The following is a 21,077-nucleotide window of genomic DNA, read 5'->3' as shown; positions in this document are numbered from 1 at the left end:
AAACATAATCAAATAAATGAAATTTGCATTTCATTTAATATTTGGTTGTAAATAGCCTCTGAGGCCCCACTTGCTGTACCTTCAAGGACCACCAGGGGGCCTTAGCCCACACTTTGTGGGCCATGAATTATGCTGCCAGCTTGTCTCATATCCTCTGTTTTAAAAGCTTGATTTACTTTGTGGTTTATTTTGATGCCATTACACACATGCTGACATGTTCAAAGCTCCTGAGCTTCATAGCACTGGGCTTCATGTTGCAGCCTCATTGGTGCACCGTTATCCTGGAGGAGAACCAGCAGTGGCTTGGCCTGATACTGACGTCCTATTTTAAGTTATTAGCAGTGCTGATACATTACACAGATTTAAAAAAAAAAAAAAAAAAAAAAAAAAAGAATTAGGACAAAGATGAATGAGGACACTTTTTAAGGCGGTACCAAAACAACATGTTTCCCACAGATTGGAATCACCTACTTCATGAAAATGCCCAGTCTTGCAGGAATTGTTATTGAATAAGATTTTATCAAACAATCTGAAAGTGAAAGCTTGTGATGGAAATCCGTGCTCACCACTGGGAGTATATAAAGACAGACTTTGGTCACAGGCTGTCAGGACTCTGACACCTCTAGTCTGCTAAGTACTCTTTCAGTGATGACTTCTTTCTATCCCTCACCACATTTAGCATCTACAGCACTGCTGGGTCCTGGCGTTGAGGTAAGGCAGTGGTGTTTGGAGTTCACACTTCTTCACATTCTTTTAGTATGAAATAAGAAATTGATTCCTTCTGTTCTCTCTAGCATGGCTTTACCCCACAGAAGGAGCCTTTTCCCCTGCTGGATGATTGCACCAGGATGGAAAATAAGGAAATCAAGAAAGAAAGGCATTCCTTTACTGTAAGTTTTTTAAAATTATTGCTCATAAAGCTGATTTTGAAGTTGTTTTAGGACTGGCATTGCACAGTTCCTGTTCCATGGGTCTGAATTTTCTTGTTTTAACATACCTGTTTAGTACATGCTATACATATCACTGTGTTAATAAGAAAAGATCAAGAAACAAATCATGCATTGTAGCCTGTGGGAAAAGATTAGTGCTTGCAAACACTGAAGACCATTTTGGCATCAAAAGTGACACTTGTTGACTTTAGCAGTGAGGGCAGAGACAACTATAACTCCATAAAGTTAGCTCTAGAAAAATGTTGTTCTTTCAAGGCAAAATGAAGCGTATCGCCCCTCATAATGTCCTTTTGCATTTAGTTAAAATCAATGTTATATATAAGGTAAATAAAGTACATGTACACCTTACATGTTACACCGACAAGCATGAATGTATTTGCATGCCATCCCATTTCTCCCTGACCACAAAATAAACTAAGATGGAAAGAGGTGTGGTGGGTTTGCTTTAGATGACAGCATCATGATAATATTTCACATTTGTTTTATGTAAAGTTATCACTGAATGCTTACAGGAAAGCACCAGAAGTTATATTTTTGTCACAATTATAAAGCAACATGAAGAGAAATGCAAAATAAGGAAGCTATTTAATCTTATATTTGATGATAGCTGCAAAAACCTTGCCAGTTTATCCGGTGCATGCATCTGGTGCATAAACAGACAGACAGACAGACAGACAGACAGACAGACAGACAGGCAGGCAGACAGACAGGCAGACAGACAGACAGACATCTAAGGAAGGAGTTAGACCAAATTAAAAAACTTAAAGTGAAAGATGAAAAAAACACAATTCTCTTAAAGTCTTTAACAACTGCTATATTGTCATTCATTTTCTGATTTGATTAAAACAAGTTGAAACTTCTGAATTTCTTTTGAGTTTTTTTAATTCATTCTGTTTTTATTTTATGGTAATTTATTTTCTTTGAATTCTTTTCATATTTTATTTGTCTTTTTAAAACTTTTGAAATATTTATAAAACATAGAACAAAAAGTAAGGAAATTTGTGTTTGGTAGATTATTTCTTTATTGTAACGATGCTTCTTGGCAATAAATCTTGTACCGTTGGAGAGCTTGTTTATTGTCCTTTTAAATGGTACCACATTTGTAAGGAACATGCATTTGTGGGATGAGCAGCAGAGCTGAGTATGTGGGTTGTGCCCATGAAAAATGTGCCAAATCTTCTCTGCCAATGCCAAACAGCTTATTTTGCTGTTGCTATTGACTCTTGTTTTGAGCTTCTGGTACCCCCAGGTGCTGCCAATCAGGGGTGCTTGATTGGCAGCACCTGTGAGCATGGTCCCTGCTACAGTGGTTAGGTGTCTGCTTCAAGAATCGGCACTTCAAGCAACTTCAAGCTGGTGTTCCACAAAACCAAGTGGTGGCATTGTTTGGAGTGAACCCAAGTACCATCTCCAAACTGTCTTGTTTCTTCAAACTTCAATCATCCAATCCACCAAACACCCAACAAGAGTCAACAGCAAAATAAGCTGTTTGGCATTGGCAGAGAAGATTTGGCACATTTTTCATGGCCGCAACCCACGTTCTCAGCTCTGCTGCTCATCCTTCAAATACATGTTCCTTACAAATGTGGCATCATTTAAAAGACAGGCTTTCCAATGGTATAAGATTTTACTCAAATCAAATTACAGATTTATAAGACGCATTGTTACAACAAAAAAACAATGTACCAAACACAAATTTCCTTACTTTTTTGTTCTGTTAATTTTATTCTATTTTAGTTTTAATTTTTATTTCAATTTTTCTATTTTTATTTGTTTACTTTTATTTATTCGTGTTACATTTCCTTTTGCTAGTACATTTTATTAGCGGAAAACTAAAAAAAAATTCATCACTAAACGCACTTGTGAAAAAATAAATATGCAAGTAAAATAACAAGTAGCTATCACGTTCACTGCGTTAAAAAAGAAGCTTGAAATTGAATAAAGTCTCTGTTTCTCATTAAATTAATTATTTCTATTTCCACTTCATTTTTAAACATAAATGATGGTATAATAAATGATGATGGCAACATTTTATTCCTATCTCTGAAGTATTAGTAATCACAGGTCAACCAAAGATGCGCATCCCTGGGTTAGCATGCTTGAAGATGAAGGAAGGATTAGCAAATCTATCTTTTCCTGATGACCTATTTCGGATTTATTTTTAGTTTGGTATTGTTAAAAGGAAAGGAATGTAAGCCTGTTCGGGGAAAATCAAATTTTTAATCGATGACACCAAATCTTAATCCATTTTCATATTCCTACACGTGATATGTACTCTTTGTTTTCCTATCCAAGGTCAAAAGCCTAAAACATCATGTAAAAAAACGTGGATTCCTGAAGCACCTGAAGAGGCAGAACCAAACCCTTCTCACCAGACACGAAGAGCACGCGGCTCGCGCGTCATGGAGCTGACGTGTCTGACGTAGTAGAATCATCGTGCCTCTCGAGCTCAGTCGGCGGAGTCTTGGCTTAGTAACGGTCGGACCTTTGAATGAAAGAGGCAGTTTCAAAATGCAGTGAGGCGGTTTTTTCTTTTCTGACACAAATTTTGCATCAAGGAGGGAAAAGACACTAAACATACTAAAAGCACAATGGCACGAGGAGAAGGCGCCGAGCAGTACGCGGCGAGTTTGCTCTCAGTCAAACCAATTAATATAGAAGTCAAGACGGCCAAGGTAAGCGCGAGCGTTTCTATTTTAAAATGTGTGAAGCGCATTATCTGGGTTTCATTCATTTGACGGGAAGCGTAAAAGGGGGCCTAAATTGAGAACAGCGTTAGATTAAATGTAGTCGTTGCTTCCTTTAGGTTTTTTCAGACGCCCCTGACTTGTCCTCAATATTTAAATTTCACTTTTCCATCTGTCCTCAGGCAGCTGCTCATGAGGCAGACATACCGGTCTTAAAGGGACCGCTTCGTTATTAGACCTTACAAATTTGGCTTTTTTCTGTTTAAACTGTGCAGTCTTGTTAAATATAGCAGCCTCGGTGATGACAGATGTACAGGAGAGAGGTGACGTGGTACTCCAGCTCCTGAGCCGCGTGAAGCATGAATCATCGTCGGTTTAAGGGTCTCAAAAGAAATGCACAGTGACACTGTTAATGTTAACATGCATTTAAATGAACAGCTAGTGTTTAAACGGAGTCTTTTGTGTATTATGCAGCCAGTGTAGAAGCCTTAAATGGTCTCTAAATAACTCCTAAGAGTATCTCCAGCATAAAACAGCTTCCACAAATAATTCTGCGTGACTCTTCCAGCAATATCAAATCACATACAATTGACACAGAATGGTTAAGTAATAAATAGCCAACACTTAAAGAGGTTTCCTGGTCATTCAATAATGATCCTCAAGCATTACAGGCTGTAATGTAGCATTAGTTTTAATTTTGCTCATGACTATAATCATCTTGGTATGAATGTGGAGAGGTTTGTGGTTTTTGTAGAGGAAATTGCTAACACCAGTTTCAAGAAGAGGCACGTCTCTGCTTTATAAGTTTTGTTGGTTAGCTGTAGATGTGAGATGTGATGAGTCTCTAAACTGTCTGCTGAGGATGAAATGTCACACTACCTCCAACATCCCATATCTACAGCCAATAGCAGCGCTGCAGCCTTTGTGATGTAGGACAAGTGTGTGAACTGTAATAACCTCATAGTTTCACACGCTCACGCCACATCATCGCTGGGAATTTGCCTCTAATCTGACATTCTGAGCAGTGGGGTGAGGGACGATAGCCAATCTCAGGCCTTTTTGGTAGCAGGTCAATTAAATGGAATCACTTTTACAAGATGGATTGATGGTATTTATCACAGAAAGTTGGCATTAAACAGACACCAGACTACAAAAGAGATCCCTCATCACTGACTCACAGTTCTTAAGATGCACAAACTCACTGAGTAACACATCTCCTCTGTCATCTCCTCTTTTCGTCTTCCAGCCAAAGGACCTGAGGCATCGTCTGTCTGTGTGGAGCAAACTGTGCTATGCCATTGGCGGGCTTCCCTACCAGATTACAGGCAGCGCTCTAGGCTTCTTCCTCCAGATCTACCTGCTAGACGTGGCTCAGGTGATTGAAATAAGCCAACAAGAATGAAATCATCATAACGTTTGCATTGCTGGACAAAGGAAGCGTCATTTTATCCTTTCTGAAAAATACACTCTAATTTCTCTTATTCTGCATGGATCCAAATGCTGATTAGCTTAAAGGTCAAGGGTTTGTATTTGCTTTTCTCAGCCCAGGATCACTTTAACAGCCTTCATCCTGCAGTAGCCGGTCAAGCGCATTAACTTGAAACCCTACTGCTTGGCTTTGTTACTCAATTAACAAATCAGACTCTTCCTGTACAAAGGAGGAACTTAAGAAAAGGCCTTTCAGCTCAAGAAATTAGATCATGAGATTGGACTTGAATGGTGCGTTGTTCCTGACACAGTTGCGTATTTCACTGCTATTGAGCTCTTAAAATGTCTCTGTAACCTCACTGGTGTCAGAGCTTTTTTGAATCATTCACCAGCAGTGCCATATGAGGTAGTGTTTGACATCCTCTTTGTCTCAGTTTCATGCCTCACTCCTTTTATCCCACTCTCTCTCTCTCTTCAGCTGGATCCCTCCCATGCCTCCATCATCCTGTTTGTAGGCCGAGCCTGGGATGCCATCACAGACCCCACCGTGGGCTTCCTGGTGAGCCGGAGCAGATGGACCGGCATTGGCCGCATGATGCCATGGTAGGTGTCTTAATCCCAGAGTGGTTCACAGCCTCAGTGCTGCTTTACAAAGCAAAACCAGCAATAATACAGAATTTAAAAAAATAAAGAGATGGGTTAACGAGTAGAGCGGTGAATATGAGGCAAATGTACTGACTGAAACCAGCTCAGGAGTCGTTGGCTGTAACCATGGCAACAGGGCTGATGTGGCCTCTGAGGAAGTATAAGTAGTAAAATTGAGAGATCATCGTCTGTCTGAATTTGCATGAAATACATGTACTAGAAATTCCTCTTAGACATGCTAAACAAAGAGAAGTGGCCTTTTCTAATGTAACATCAGCGTAAGAGCAAACATTTGTTTGAGTTTGAACTTCTGTATAAATGTAGAGGTGGAGACTGTCTGCTGTTTCCACTCTTCGTAATGAAACTTGAGTTTGGATTGAGTCTAACAACTAGTAAAACTTATAATCTTCTTTTCCCTTGCATTCCATGGTACACTGCTATGTTTCATGCATGGATTGTGTATAAAAATGAAGGAATTTTCTGGTCATGGTTATTTTATGGAGTCAGGCATCACCATTTGTGGACAAGAGGGTGGATCTTGCAAGTGGCAAGGGGTTATTAAAGTTTTCAAAGTTAGTCTAGGACCAAGGCTAATTCATTTTCCTGTTTATGTCCTCTACTGACTTTTAAGGCTTTCAGTATTTGTAGCCTCTACTCTCATGGAGAGATTGTGTATGTCATGTGCGTCTTTGGTTAATGTATGTTTTATGTTTTGTCTCCTTCATCTTGGTCTAAGCAGCACAGTCACCTTAAGCTGGAGCATGGATGCTTTAGATACTTTAGATACCGAGGGGGGCGCATTGATTTTAGTGCCAAATCTAAAGGGCACAATTTTTGGAGACTGTTGGATATTCTCAATTTAAAACCTGTGATACTAATAATTAAATGAGAGGAAAATATGTTGCTCCATGATCATTTATTATACCAACATTCATTTCTAAAGTGCAGGTAGAAATAATTAATTTAATAAGAAACAGAATTAAATCTATTGTAAGCTGCTTTTTTTAATGCAGTAAATGAGTTACTTGTGATTTACTTGTATATTTATCTATTTACAAGTGCATTTAGTGATAAATAAAAGTTCTACAGAAATAATTGTAGGCTATTAAATGTATTAAAAGAAAATAACTAAATCAAAAACTAAACCAAAGAAATAGAAATATATGAATAAAGAGAGAAATGAAATAAAATAAATAAATAAAATAAATACAAATACAAATTTAACATTAAATAAAACTGAAATAAAACGGATCAAGCAGTTAACAGATACATTACCATTTTTTATACAAATAAAAAAACTCAATACAAATTAAAATACAAGAAGAAAACAAATAATTTAAAAATAAATCAAAATAAAATCAAAATAAATAAAATAAAACAATAAAATAGATATCAAAAGACTCAAGCAATAGTTGCTGTATGCAGAATCCGTCCCATCTCAGCTGCTGAAGCCTGTAACTCCTTCAGAGTACTCACAGGTGTCTTGGGGGCCTCTCTCTCTAGTCTCCTTCTTGTCACTCAGTTTGTGAGGACGGCCTGATCTAGACAGATTTACTCATGTGCCATATTCCTTCTATTTCTTGATGATGGACTGGAGTGGGGGATGTTGAGTGCTTTGGAATTTTTTTGTACCCATTCCCTGACTTATACTTTCAATAACCTTTTCTTTTAGGGTGTTCTTTTGTCTTCATAGTGTAATGGTAGCCAGGAATACTGATTAACCAGTGACTGGACCATCAAGAAACAGGTTTCTTTAAACTACAATCACTTAAGACACATTTACTGCACTCAGATGAGAACTACGTTTATATCACATCGATATCAAAACCCATTTATATAAATTTGAAAATATCAGATTTTGACAAAAATCCAATATCGTGCATTCATGATTTTATTAACAGAGTCTCTGTGTGTTAAAGTATCTTTTTATACTTACCTTACTCCATATCTGCAATGGAAAATTATACAATTGCAATAGAACAAAAATATGGATATATCTACTTTCGGTTATTCTAGCAAAAACAAAGGAAGAAACTGTTAGTATTTGGGCCTCTTTAAGGTGAAAATAAATTAGATCTTCATGAAGCTTTTTGCTAAATTATTTCTGTTATTCTAAAAGAGCAAAATAACCAATAACACTAAAGATATATAACTTGGTATAGTGTGGCAAAGCTCTGTCTTGATCCAAAGCATGTGTGAAATGTGTTTTATTGCTGTACATGCAAGTCTTGTTATATAATAGCTTCCAGCTGGTGGCCTCTCAAGGTTTTGCCTTTCCCCGTGCTAAAAATACTTGTTCATTTTAAAAGAAAACAGCAGGTTTTTTATCTTATTAAAAGAATTACTGAACAATAAACAGGAACAGGCTGTAAAAGTGATATGATCTGCTTTAGAGCTTAATGGGACATCTGCAACTAAATTTATACCCCAAGCTAGTAAGGCGCTGACAGTTGAGCTCATGGAGAGTCAGTTTGTAAAGAAAGATGACCTTCATGCTCCGCTACCAGAGTCAAGTGTGTAAAGGGGGGGGTGGGATGTGGCCATCAGAAATATCTGCCACATAGGCGCTTATCGGTGTCAGGGGCTATGATATAATTTGCTCAGGGAACAGATCTAAATATTTAACCAGCTTATTTCCCACATGAAGTCACGATGATATCTTGAGCATCGTGGGTGTCTGAGTCAGAAATGCCGGCTGTGTGCATGAGCAGAAGGGGGGGAGGGGTGAATCTACCGGCTTCTACTGTGATTGGTCCAACCCACAACACACCATGAGCTTCAAACTGATGGAGGTGTGGCCATTTCTGTGTATGTGTTTGAGTTCCTGGACTGTGTGAGGGGGTTTGGCTGAAGCAGAGGGAGGTTACCTTGTGTTAAGAGGCATGCTCCATTGAAATAATGGAGGTCATTGTTAAAAACAGCAACATGTACATGATCCTCTTCCCCCTCGCTCAGCTTATCAAATTGCAATGAAACAACCAGCTGTTAGAAATGAACACACAGACGTCTTTATGTCTTCACTGTTCGCCGTGTTGGTGGAACATGCCATGTAACACTGAGCCTTTATGAGAATATTTATTTCATTCTGTTAATGTGTAAATGGAGTTCATAGTGTACCTTGGGGTCATTTCCTGTGTCTTAACAACAAATATGGTATGAGGAATCTGTACAGCGCGTTAAATCTGCTGTAATGGTGTTCAAAACAGTCGCAGCCTCAGCTCTATTTCCACATAAATTAACTCTAATTAACCCAGTTCAGTCAGATGTTAGATTTAATCAGGAGTGGCTGTCTTTCTTATTTCCCACATGTATCACACAAGAAGGGGAGTGAGGGGGTCTCACATGACCACATGTGAGCACACATGTGTCACATGCAATAAAGGAACATTTCACTGCTTTCAATGATATGGCTCTAGGGAGGGTCTCTGTCTTGCAGCACAGCTGGGAAAAAAAATCATAAACTGCAGGCAAAAGTTCTGATTTTTAAATGGTTGCTTATTTGAGCAGGGTAGGCGTTTATGATGTTTAAACCGATTCAGTCATTAAAGCTACACTTCAACAAAAATGATCTCCTTGTCACCAAAAACTGCGTAATTAATTTATTTTTTCAACCTGTACTTAAGAAAGGTTCAGTCAAGAGTAAAGATACCAAAATTTGGAAGACTTTTTATTGTAATAAAACGCAAATTAAGTAAGATTTTCTCAAAAATAATGTTTAGGGCCTACCTAAAGTTGCATATTTCCTATGAAGTATCATTAATAAACCAGAAGATGTGTCTGCAGTAATTCTGCTCTGTAATTTAAAATGTTTTCTGTTTTAGGTTGTTCCTGGTCAGGGACCAGGAGACATCGCTGTGTCTCTCCTTTGCTCTTTGAGTGTCTGCTAACAGACAGATGCTAAAGTTTCTGTGCATTTCTATGAGATGCTGCAGACACTTAATAAATGCATTTGACTATTGGTGAATTAAACAGTTTGCAAGGATGACAGAAGGCGAGGTGGAGGCATGCAGCCGTGTATCCGGTTTTTTTAGAGCGTAACTGTTGTGAAATAATCAGGACATAACTTCCTCTTTCTCTGAATCTCCACTGTTTTTAGCAGCAGGACTAACGGTTTTTGCACACTATTGTGTTTTATTTTTATTCACTGCAAAAAATCATAGCATGGAGGGGTGGGGTGGGGGTGAGCAAGAAGGAAGCAGCAGGCACTGTTTTGAATCATCAATCACCCATTAAAAGTGTTAGGCTGGTGTGAGAATTTGCATATAATTGAACCTTTTCCAGAAAAAATAATGATGGTCGTCAGTGTGCAAACATGATTACAACAACTTACAACTGATGCACGATATTGAATTTTTGCCAATATCCAATATGCCGATATTTACAGATTCATTTTAGCTGATACTGATATTGATACGGATATTTCAATATGTGTTATTCAACTAAAAATCAGCCCTTTGAAAACAATTTAAGGTTTGAGGATGAACAAAGAAACGAAGTCTTTTTTTAACACACTTTAAAGTTTAAAGAATGAGGATGAATAAAGAAAAAGATCTCAATTTACATAGGTTTGTTGGTCCAGCCTAAAACTCCACTAATTTACTATCAGTATATATGGCCCAATTTTACAGTTGATATACGCTCCTATTCATGGCCGAAATATCGAATGTAAATATCGGAAGAAATGATCTTATAAGAAATATTTGCTGATACCTATATCAGGCCAATAATATTATGCTCCCCAGATTTTTTTTTTTTTTTTTCAGCGTGCGCAAAATTCTGACAAAAAAACTGACTCAGTCTGCAAGGGCCTCAAGGATGAGTATTGAAATCTGGTATTAACCAGTACCAACACATCTGATACCTACTGGACCGGAACACAAGACAGATTTCGATGCTTCGTTTTGGTACCCCTCCACCTAATCCAACCCCTGCCAATCCAAATGAAAGGCACAAAAATATGTTATGGAACTTTTGCAGTTTATGTGTACTAGCTTTATTACAGCAGAGCATAAATTTCTTGTGTCATTTTGCTGTCCAGAGTACTGTCTGTGCACTGCCTGTGTTTTCTTACTAAGGTCACATTCACACTGACATACACAAATGTGTTTGTCTCTGACCCAACTCTAGTATTTATTTTGCTTGAGCCTCTTACATAACAGATATTAACCTGTTTCCTTTACTTATCCTATGTTCTGTTGGCATCTTAGATATTTTTTTAATCATTTATCATATAGAGACTGTCTTTTTTCACTCTGCCAATTTAAACCATTTTTTTTGTCGCTTAGTATCGATTTATGCACCGTCACCGGTAGTTTAGCAGTGTTCAAAACCTACTTGTTCAGTTTTTTGAAAATAAGAAAGGACTATTTCTGTTGTTGTTGATGTGTCAAAGCAGGTATTGATGTCTTGATTATTACCAGTATTATATCTCAAAGCAGCAGTAGGGCATAACTGAGAAACTACAGCTAGACAATACTTGGAGTTGTCGCTGAAGAAGTTATTTCCAAATTATTATTTTACTGGTTGCTGCTCAACTTCAGCTGTTGGGATGCTTCAACGTGAACAGGAGATATGCGTCCTGTAATTTGTCTCCGCCTTGCAGCAGTGCCAAAGTTTTGTTTGCGGCAGTTAGAAGCCTGTGTAAATATAAAACAGGAGTGCGTACTCATCCGAAGCTTCATAGTGACTTTTTTTGGTTTGTTTTCAAAATAAGTCCCTGGAGTGCACCAGCCCCTGTGTCTGAGGTCAGTTTGAGGGCAATCGGAGCTTAGGGGGAGGCCGCTCAGACTGAGTGGGGTGAGAACAAGCTGGGCCAGTGAGGCCACACCATTGGGTCAGCCCACCCTCATCTTCATCCTCAGCCCAGACTGAGCCCTTTCTCCACACAGTGCTCTAACAAGGCAGGATTAGAGGGATTATACACAAAGGGGCAGGGAAAGTGAAGAAAAGAGGGAAAACTACAGTAACAGTTGTTGTAACTCAATAAACATGGCATTAGCAGTGGGGCCCAGCAGGCCTGGGAGTACTAGCCAAGAAGCACTAAATGACTCAAATTAAAAGACAGTTGATTTTGAAAACATGACCATTTCTTCATTATTCTTCCTTCTAACAATCCTTCACCCCTTTCTGTCTTCCCAGGATCCTTTTCTCTACCCCGTTTGCGGTGATGACTTACTTCCTGATCTGGTATGTGCCTCCTTTTGAACAAGGAAAGGTCATCTGGTACCTGGTCTTTTACTGCCTCTTCCAGTCAATGCAGACGGTTGGTATCATGCACTCACACTTCCTCTGTGCTTTATTCCCCTTGCCTCAATTTGAACACCAGCCAACTGCGTATTTACATATGTTTGCAGTGCTTCCATGTGCCATACTCAGCCCTCACCATGTTCATCAGCAACGACCAGAAAGAACGGGACTCTGCCACTGCTTATCGTACGTCCGCTTTCATTTAGCTCAAATGATTTTTACACACATGTTGTGGTTTGTGCACTAACACTCCATTTCTGTGTTTCTGTCAGGTATGATGGTGGAAGTGTTGGGCACTGTTATGGGCACCGCTATCCAGGGTCAGATAGTCGGTGGCTCCTCAAGTTGCTCCAATGACTCTGATACTGCTGGCAGCAGTAACTTAACAGATATTAACTCATCAAAAGCAACACTTGATGAGACAGTAAGTCTGCAAATTCCTTTTGCATCGTGAAATATTATTGATATTTGCATTTGTACATTAAAAGGAAGTAGCATTTACATCATTGTGCAAAGCTAATTCTGTCTTTTCTGTCCCCAGAAACAAGCTTACCTGATAGCTTCAGGTGTCATCTGCATCATCTATGTCGTCTGTGCTGTGGTTTTGTTTTTTGGCGTGAAGGAGCAAAAAGGTACGAATCCATTAAATGATAAAAGATCTAGTGCTTATTGGTGGTTATTTTATAATGGCAGAGCTGTGAAGCTCAGACACACAACTAGGACTGCAGTAAGACCTAGGTCAAGAATGGGATGTTTATGGTCAGCCTAAAAAAAATCCATCGGTGACTCGAAGCCTTAGGAGGACAAAAATTTGTTTTCAAATCTTGTGCAGCAAATTAAATTTTTCTTATAATAGATCTCTTGAAATGAATCAAAGCAATCACGTCTCACTGTTCAAAAAAGGTTGTTCTAGATTCAGGAATCACATCTTTGATATCCAAGATTAGCTTATCCATTTTACTTCACACTGGCATTTAGAGCAACAATAACTTAATCGATCCAGATAGGAACATTTCAAGTTAAACTAATCTGAATCACAAGTGATTAAAGTAACTTTGACAGGGATTTAATGTGAAAGGACAGAAAGTTGCACAATAAAACACATCAAGATTTAACTACTTATAAGCATTCACTTACATTTCTAATCATAATATGAAAAACAGACCAAGGACATTGTAATAGAACCTGAGCCGAACATAAACAACTAATCCTGAGTCAGATCTCAGGTCCGTTCTGCTCCACAGGGTCTGGAAGAACTCAGGAATCATCTTGAAACCTTATTATTCATATTAATGTGTCTACATTGTCACTGGAGCAGTTAAACAGATCAGTGCATGGTATGGATAAATGCTTTGGATTTCAATGTTTTTGTTTTCTAAACAGTTTCAAAGTTTTTCTTACAATTTTTCATATAAATCACCGTTAATCCCCACTTGGATTAGGATAATCCTGAAGCCTGAAAATGCCAGAGATGGAGCCTGTAGAATAAATCCACCACTGCTCCTTAATGTCTTATTTCAGTTTAAAAATCTCAGTCGCTCAGTTGACAAGTCAAAAGTCATCTGCACCTTGTGTTATCAAACATTTACCTTTTTACTGCTCATACTTCCTTTTCAATACATAACAAGTTCCTTTTTCTGTGGTTGAGTTCATGTTATAATCCTCAATCCTAAATCTAAATTCCTTATTTTCTTTTAAAATAAAAGCAGGTCCTTATCCAACCCTTACCCTTAGTTAGAGGCAGCACAAAATCCACAATAAATTTAACAAATCGTAAAAAGTTTCAAATGTAAAATGTGACCAAAAAAAAGGGAGATTAATCACAGGAATTCTGAACTTACTGGCAGTTAAAATTTGTAACCATATGACAACCCAACTGAAGACTGAAGTTTTAAATGAGAACAAAAACCTAACCTGCATTAAACAGACAAAGACAGACAGACTTACAACTGATGATTTACTCAGATCATCTTTTTCACTTTTAAACAAACCAAACATTTGGCACTGTTGATACCTTTCACAAAATAAACAAAGGATTGTGTCACAGGAATTAAATGCAAAGGGAAATGTATGTGGTTTTTTTTTCCTTTTTTTATTCATAATATTTTATAAGGCAACATTTTAGAAGCATTGCACAGCAAAGATTTGCAACTTAATGGTGTCTTGTAAAACTGACTGTGTTTCATGAGTAACATCTGTATCAGTAGTCAGAGAAATATTTTGCCCTTTCAAAAATGAAGTCTCTGTAATATGGAGGCTACAGATTCTAAATGTCTCTCAGAGATACAAATAATTTTGGAAGATTCAGCCACAATAAACATTGTTTCTAATCATAACAACACTGTATTGTGCATGAAATTCCTGCAGCTGAGATTTTCAGCGGTCTCACATCTGTTCTCATCTTCTCTGTGTTGGTGTATAGAGAGCAGGAGACAAACAGAGCCCCTCAGCTTCAGTCAGGGCCTTTGGCTGGTGATGAGCCATGGTCCGTACATCAGACTGGTCATCGGCTTCCTCTTCACGTCTTTAGCCTTCATGGTAAAACCGTGTTTCATCATCAGTCTCATTTAAGTTACAGATCTGATTATGCATTGGATTGACAAAGCTACTTTAGTCAAAAAAAGATGAAATAGCTCTCATAGACTGAGGTGACCTCTGTAAGAAAATCAATGAATTAAGTGTGTATTAAGTCCAAATTGTATGGGTTTAGGTTCTTCTCTCACCTACTTTTGAACAGTATACAAAACAAGAATGTAGATTCTGTCATAGGTGGCCAAATAGGCTTGGCTAGTCGTTAATGTACCTGGGCAGTACTTACAAATAGTACCAACTACCAGTCTATTTCTCAAAACATCTAAGTTGTCATTTATCCTGGCTTTAGTCTGCATGAAAATGACTCTTGGATATTTGTTTTCCACAGCTCCTGGAGGGAAACTTTGCCCTTTTCATCACTTACGCTCTTGGCCATCGGGAAGACTACCAGAATATTCTCCTGGTTATCATGGTGAGTGTTTTTATTTCCTTCTGTAGGACCCTTGTAAAAGCTCTAATCAGTCTGAGATCTGGAGGATCTGCAGAGGCTCTTTTGACCATCCGTGTGTCATAGAGAAAACTCTGTGTTTGCAGAGTTTTCTGCCCTTGCTCTGAGGACTCTCCTCACGTGAAGGGACACATGGTAGCAGGGCTGAAAGGGCAGATTTTCAGGGTGAGGGGAGATGTTGTTTGGGCTTCTGGGAACCTGCCTCCATGTCACACATTCACCCAGGGTTAGCAGGGGATCGAGGGAGAGACAGGCACACAGTGGAGCTTTTGTTGCCCAGGCAATCTTTCACTGCCAACATGGGAACCACCACCATGGTTATGCCCCCTCTGCTCCATCCTCCTCTCTGTGCTCTCTGGTCCGGTGCCTCCCTCTTATTAGGAGTGGAAACAATTTTGTGCACACTGTAGTACACTGTAGGAGCAAGACAGAATGCTTCTGTGTTTTCCCATGTTTTGTTGCAAAGTTTACTCTTGCTCCTATGAGGTCATTTGAGAACAGTTGACCTAGTTTGACCTTGGGGTTGAAGGTTGTCTGCCCCCCCCCCTGTAGAGTTAAGACCACACGGAGTATTTTGTGTCCATGTCCCTTGACCTCTTCCTGCTGAAGTCCCTTTTATTCTTTCTGGTTCCAGAACAACGAAAAAGACCAATAAAATGTTATTGATTTCAATTTATTATGTTTCATCTATGAAATGATAAATTAATTGAACACACCAGTGCTTTTTTAAACTCTAATCTGAATCCAATGGGTTTTCTTTGCTATCTAGGATCAGTTTATCCATCTTTTTTTCTGTGTGGGTTTTTCTGAACATCATTAGATCAGATTACCCTGATTCAGATACAAACTTGATGAACAAATCTGCATTAATGGTGCTATAACCAGACCAATTCATAATGCAGGCTACTAGCTTACTAGAGCAGCAGGTTGAAATGCCTGAAGTCTGTTTTATCTATCCTTTTTGTTTTTTACTAAATAAACTTGACTTATTCATAAGCTTATTTTATTTTGTTGCCAAATTATAGTCCCAAATATTTATTTACTGGTCTTTTAGTGCTTTTAATGATAGAGGACGATAGCAGAGAGAACCAGAAACAGGGATTAGAGAGTGGGGAGAGACATGCAGGAAAGGGCAATAGGTCTGCTTCAAACCCAGGCAGCCTGCGTACATGGGGCACCTTAAACCACTAGGCCATCTGTGCCCCCAAATTACAGTCTTATTCCAGCCCTCTGCTAGGAACAGAACCTCGGTTATTTTCAATCAAAATTGTGAAATTTTGAACACATTGTCAGTGTGCATTGTTAGTATGGTTGCAAGATGTGCAAAGGGTGCAGGAATTTGGGCTGGACATGATCAAAAGTTTAAAAAATGCAAGGATGTTGGCAGATTAACATCAGCTAGATAAGATCATTTAAGTAGTTGATTAGAGTAAATCTGTGACTGTTGAGTGGTCATCAAATAACTCCTTTTTACACATACAAAGGCGCAAATATAAGGTCTTATCTGATTCAGTAATTCCAGATAGCTCTTTTGTTTTTATTTTCTGTTGGCTAGCTGATGAATAATCAAACAATAATAATGATGTAGCATTTACGGTAATTTGGTCACTTTTATTTCAGCTATCTGGGACTTTGACCATCCCATGGTGGCAGTGGTTTTTGACACGTTTTGGAAAGAAGACAGCAAGTTACTGCGGCATCTCGGTAAGAAATAAAAAATTATATATTTCTGGCACAACTTTCAAAGAGGATTTTTGTCACAAATCCGTTCAAATCTTTCTCTCTCTTTCTGTAGTGGGCTATACCTTTCATGATCCTGATCGTCAGCATCAAGAGCAACCTGATCATCTCCTACCTGGTCTCAGTAGCAGCAGGTGTGAGTGTTGCTGCAGCTTTCCTGCTGCCTTGGTAAGTTTATCCCTGCATCTGTCTTCAGATATGGATTTTGGTCCCCTGTAGCCTTCGATTTCTTCTAAATTTTGTTTCTGCATTCTCAGGTCAATGCTTCCTGATGTAGTAGATGACTTCAAGGTGAATAACCCAGCTGTCCAAGGTCATGAAGCTCTCTTCTACTCTTTCTACGTGTTCTTCATCAAGTTTGCCTCCGGAGTTTCTCTGGGGGTCTCTACACTCAGCTTGAAGTAAGTTAAGAAATCAGTTTGTCTCACTTATATTTGAAGCCATTCTTTCATAAGTTGTTTTCATCTGATCCTAAAATGTTATCCTCATCCTGTTAGCAGGTCAAGTCTGTCTGTGTGGCTTTAATCCTTAATACTATTTGAGATAATCTCCACATTACAACTCATCAGTCTAGTGGTCATGTGGTCTGCAATCGCATAATCTTCCCCTAACTGTTCTTACATCAGCTCAACTTTTCTCCCTCTTTCTATCTGCATTTTTTCACAGATTTGCCGGCTATGTGACCGGGGGTTGCACACAACCTGAGGCAGTCAGTTTAACCCTGAAGGTGCTGGTTTCTCCAGTGCCAGTGGTTCTTATTATTGTGGGACTGTTGATACTGAAGACATACCCAATCGATGAGGATAGGAGGCAAGGCAACCGGAAACTACTACAGCAGATGCTGTAAGTGAAATGCTTAGAATAGCACTGCAAATAGAGCGTTTGGGCTTACTTGGTTACCATGATTATAGCATACAGATAATTGACAGTATTAGTATGGACAACAAGTCTCGGCCTTCTTCTGTTGTACAAAACAGAAGCCAAAAAACTCCCATAATGGGTACTAACTGATGCGAGGGTGATGGTGTTTGGAGCCAAGACACAAGGGATCTAGCTGGTGGACTCACACCTCCTCTACCAACTGAAGCACATATTTAACTTACGGATTAAACGTCGAAGATCCCTCAGACCAGTACAGTCCACAACGGAGGAGATTCTTGTGCCGATACCAGTATCAGTACCAATATATAATGGTAGTTCAGACATAAAAATAAAGTCTGTATAACACACTTTCATGTTCATGACATGACAGTCTAAAGGATTTTTTTTCAATTCCAGGGTTGATGCACTTCACTTGAAACTCTGGGGTTTAACTACTCATTAAATGACATCAACCAATTCTGATATCAGACAATTTATCAGGCAATTTTTCATATCACAATGCCAGTTTTTTCCAGTATTGTTTGGCCTCAAGGTCAAAACACAGAGAGTTAATTTTCTTTTTTACAGCTCTGTAATCCAATAAAAAAAAGTTGTGCTCACAAACCTTGCAGTCTCAATATGAGAAAGAGAGTGTGAAGGGAACTGCAGCCGCAGCTCTGAATACCTACCTAACCTTTAAAAAAAGCTATCTAAACGACTTAGAAGAATTAAAAAAAAAAATGCAAATAAACAACCTATTCTAAAAAAGCTATTGAAAGACTGAAGTGTGCAAACACGGTAAATACAACATAGAACTATATTTCACTTCAACATGTAGCAATTTTGGATGAAATGAGCTTGGGAAAGCGAAAAAAGAAGCACCCTCCAAACAGTAAACTCCTCAAGAAGCATGACAAAAAAGACTTACTAGAAAGGGAGGCGTCAGCACTCAGAAAATGACCTTTTAGGTAGTTTTATTTAGGCAAGGCACAACATATGCGTTTCGACTCTTGGTCTTCATCAGCGTTGTCTGATGAAATAAACTTGATCTAGTGTACAAAGGCCTTTAGTTCATAGCAGATAGATGTTTGTGTAAAATTAATTGAGTTTGTTATTTTTACCCTCTAACCCTTCAATCTCTACTCTGATAATCTGGTTAAGAAGGCTGCACTAAGTTGCGTTTATCCACAGAGCTGCCAATCAGGATGTTAGTTTCTCTTTCTGTAACAAACAACTAATTAAAGGAAACTACTCAGGAAAAAAAACAACACTTGGACATGCTTTTGAATGATGAAATGTGTCTGGGTTTGACAAATGTGTTACCATGGAGGAGGCAGGGATTATGATCTATACCACAGTTAGCAGGGAGAGCTCTTAATATCTTGGCCTCACTCCTAGGCACCTGTTTTTCTGTCCATGTTATTATACAGCCTATGATGTAGAGCATTTTGTTGCATGTTACTCCAGTGTGACCACAGTGAACTACACACTCCCTCTTTGTACCTGAGCTCAATTCAAGTGAAACCTTAAAACAGTTTTACTCCAGTGTTGGCGTGTCTGACTCTTGGCTCTTCTCCCTTCCTCCAACAGGGATTCAGAAGCTGATTCGGAGTCTGAGACTTCCGCCCTTGGGAGCAACGTTTAGCAGCGGGCACTAGCCAGCCGGCCCAGCTGTTTCACGTGTTTGCACAAACTGTTGAGGGACAAACCACTGAGTGTCTGGACAAACAGAGGAGGGACCACAGACCGGCACAGCTGCTCGGACACCAACAACATTAACTGGCTCCTTTCCGTGGATCACACAGGTTTACATCGCCCTCTAGTGGCCTGCCAGTGTCATGACGTGTGATTTAGTATTATCTGTTGTCCTTTATCTATAGTTGTGTCCCAGTTAAAATGCATCTTCAACACTTTGAAAGCACACAACTGGTATATCTCCTCAGTGTGTCATGCAGTCGAGCATTTAGCGGCCTAAATTAAAGGTCTGCATCTGTTTCACTTCCTTTAAAAGTTTCCACACTGTGTTTAGTTGAATCATGTCACATCTTATTTCAACCTTAACAGGGACTAACACTAAAGTGAACAGTAAGTCTCCATCATTCAGAGTGAGATAGCACAGGTTTTTGTGCAACACCTGCAGCTCCTGTAAGTGTGTCACTAAGACTCATGGGAGCTGTAGTTATTTTTATCCTGAAGGATTCCAAAGATGTATTGTTTACGGAGATGTTCATGTAGCTGTCTACAATGCTGTTGACTTGACTGGTTGTTAGTGCCTCCTTCATCATTTTTGTGCATTGAATTATGGGACACAAGTATTTGCATAATACTAACGGTGTAAATTGGGACACAGCTTGTGATTACGGTGTGAATTGGGACACAGCTTGTGATTTGTGGTTTTATTTAAGAAGTATTCACAGGCCAGTTGACACGACCAGACCGTCACTTGTGCAGACTGGAGGTTGCTGTTACCTCTGATGTTTACATGCTGTAAAGTGTCAGCTCCTCTTTTTTAAGGCCATACCAGCACTATGATTGAAGCTGCAGGGAGCCATGCTAAAATACTACTTTTAAGTTGATGTTTCCTGAAATCATTTCTGAATGGAAATAACTTTAAGTGTACTTGAATCTTTTGAAGGTGATACTTTGTACTATATGTGGGCTGAATCACTGCCTTAGACACATATCCTCTGTAAATAGCTGCTTTGAGATTTTCTGAATATTTTTCTTTCTTTTTGCCACAGAGAAGGGTTTCCCATCACACCTTTGTGCTTTAACATTTCAGTCTTTATAAGATAGCCTTTATTGTCATTGCCACACAGTACAGTACAAGTACAGTTTATGATGCTAAAAAGACATTTTTGAATGTGCTTTTATAGTCAACTTCAGTAAGAAGTCTTTATCAAGCACATTCTCACTTCCCAAGGGAAGAAAATGCTTTATTTAACTATTTATTTAAACTCTCTAAGGGATTATATTGCTTATGAAAACACATGTAATATAATGTATAAACAGTGGTTGGTTTAGCATTCAAACATCAACTGTTTCTTCTAAAAAAGATTACTTGATAAGCTGCTGAAACGTGATTTACCAGCAGTCCAAACACAAGGCACACAGTAGGCACTAATATCAAGTATGCTGCATACATTTGTCCTGACTTCAGAAGGTTTGTGCACATTTACTTATGGTTAAGTTATTGAAAAACACGTAATATATTGCTAGGGCTATGAAGTTGCACTTACCGGTGGAAATGAAGTACATTACATCTGTCCTTGGTTTTTTTATGCAGCTGTGTGTACAACATGTAAATATGTTTTTCTAAGATGGACCTTGATGAGCAGTTTACTGTAAAGATCAATGAAGAGAAATGTGTTGTAAATTTGTAATTTTAAGTCTGTGAATAAAGTTTGTAAAATGTTTTTGGGGGAAAAAACCCAACTAGTGCTGTCATAAAATGATTAATCACATAAGATAAAACACTTT

General features: G+C 38.7%; 1 protein-coding gene across 2 annotated transcripts; it reads left to right on the top strand.

Moving 5' to 3' along the window:
* Positions 1-625: 625 nt before the first annotated feature.
* mfsd2aa (major facilitator superfamily domain containing 2aa) lies at positions 626-21,011 on the top strand. Of its 2 annotated transcripts, XM_041811900.1 has the most exons (15): positions 626-711; positions 795-890; positions 4,884-5,012; positions 5,544-5,668; positions 11,849-11,972; positions 12,064-12,142; positions 12,229-12,380; positions 12,498-12,588; positions 14,379-14,494; positions 14,877-14,960; positions 16,617-16,700; positions 16,792-16,904; positions 16,994-17,137; positions 17,403-17,579; positions 19,188-21,011. In XM_041811900.1, the coding sequence occupies exons 1-15, from the start codon at positions 649-651 to the stop codon at positions 19,240-19,242; spliced, it is 1,632 nt and encodes a 543-aa protein (XP_041667834.1). In that variant the 5' UTR covers positions 626-648; the 3' UTR covers positions 19,243-21,011. The 2 variants fall into 2 exon arrangements, with proteins under 2 accessions (XP_041667834.1, XP_041667835.1); XM_041811901.1 differs by lacking the exons at positions 626-711; positions 795-890 and adding an exon at positions 3,399-3,625.
* The last annotated feature ends 66 nt before the right edge of the window (positions 21,012-21,077 follow it).

The sequence above is a fragment of the Cheilinus undulatus genome, linkage group 18 (assembly GCF_018320785.1).
Source record: "Cheilinus undulatus linkage group 18, ASM1832078v1, whole genome shotgun sequence".
NCBI lineage: Eukaryota > Metazoa > Chordata > Actinopteri > Labriformes > Labridae > Cheilinus > Cheilinus undulatus.
Note: the sequence above shows the minus strand (reverse complement) of the source record. Positions and strands in the feature narration are given on the sequence as shown.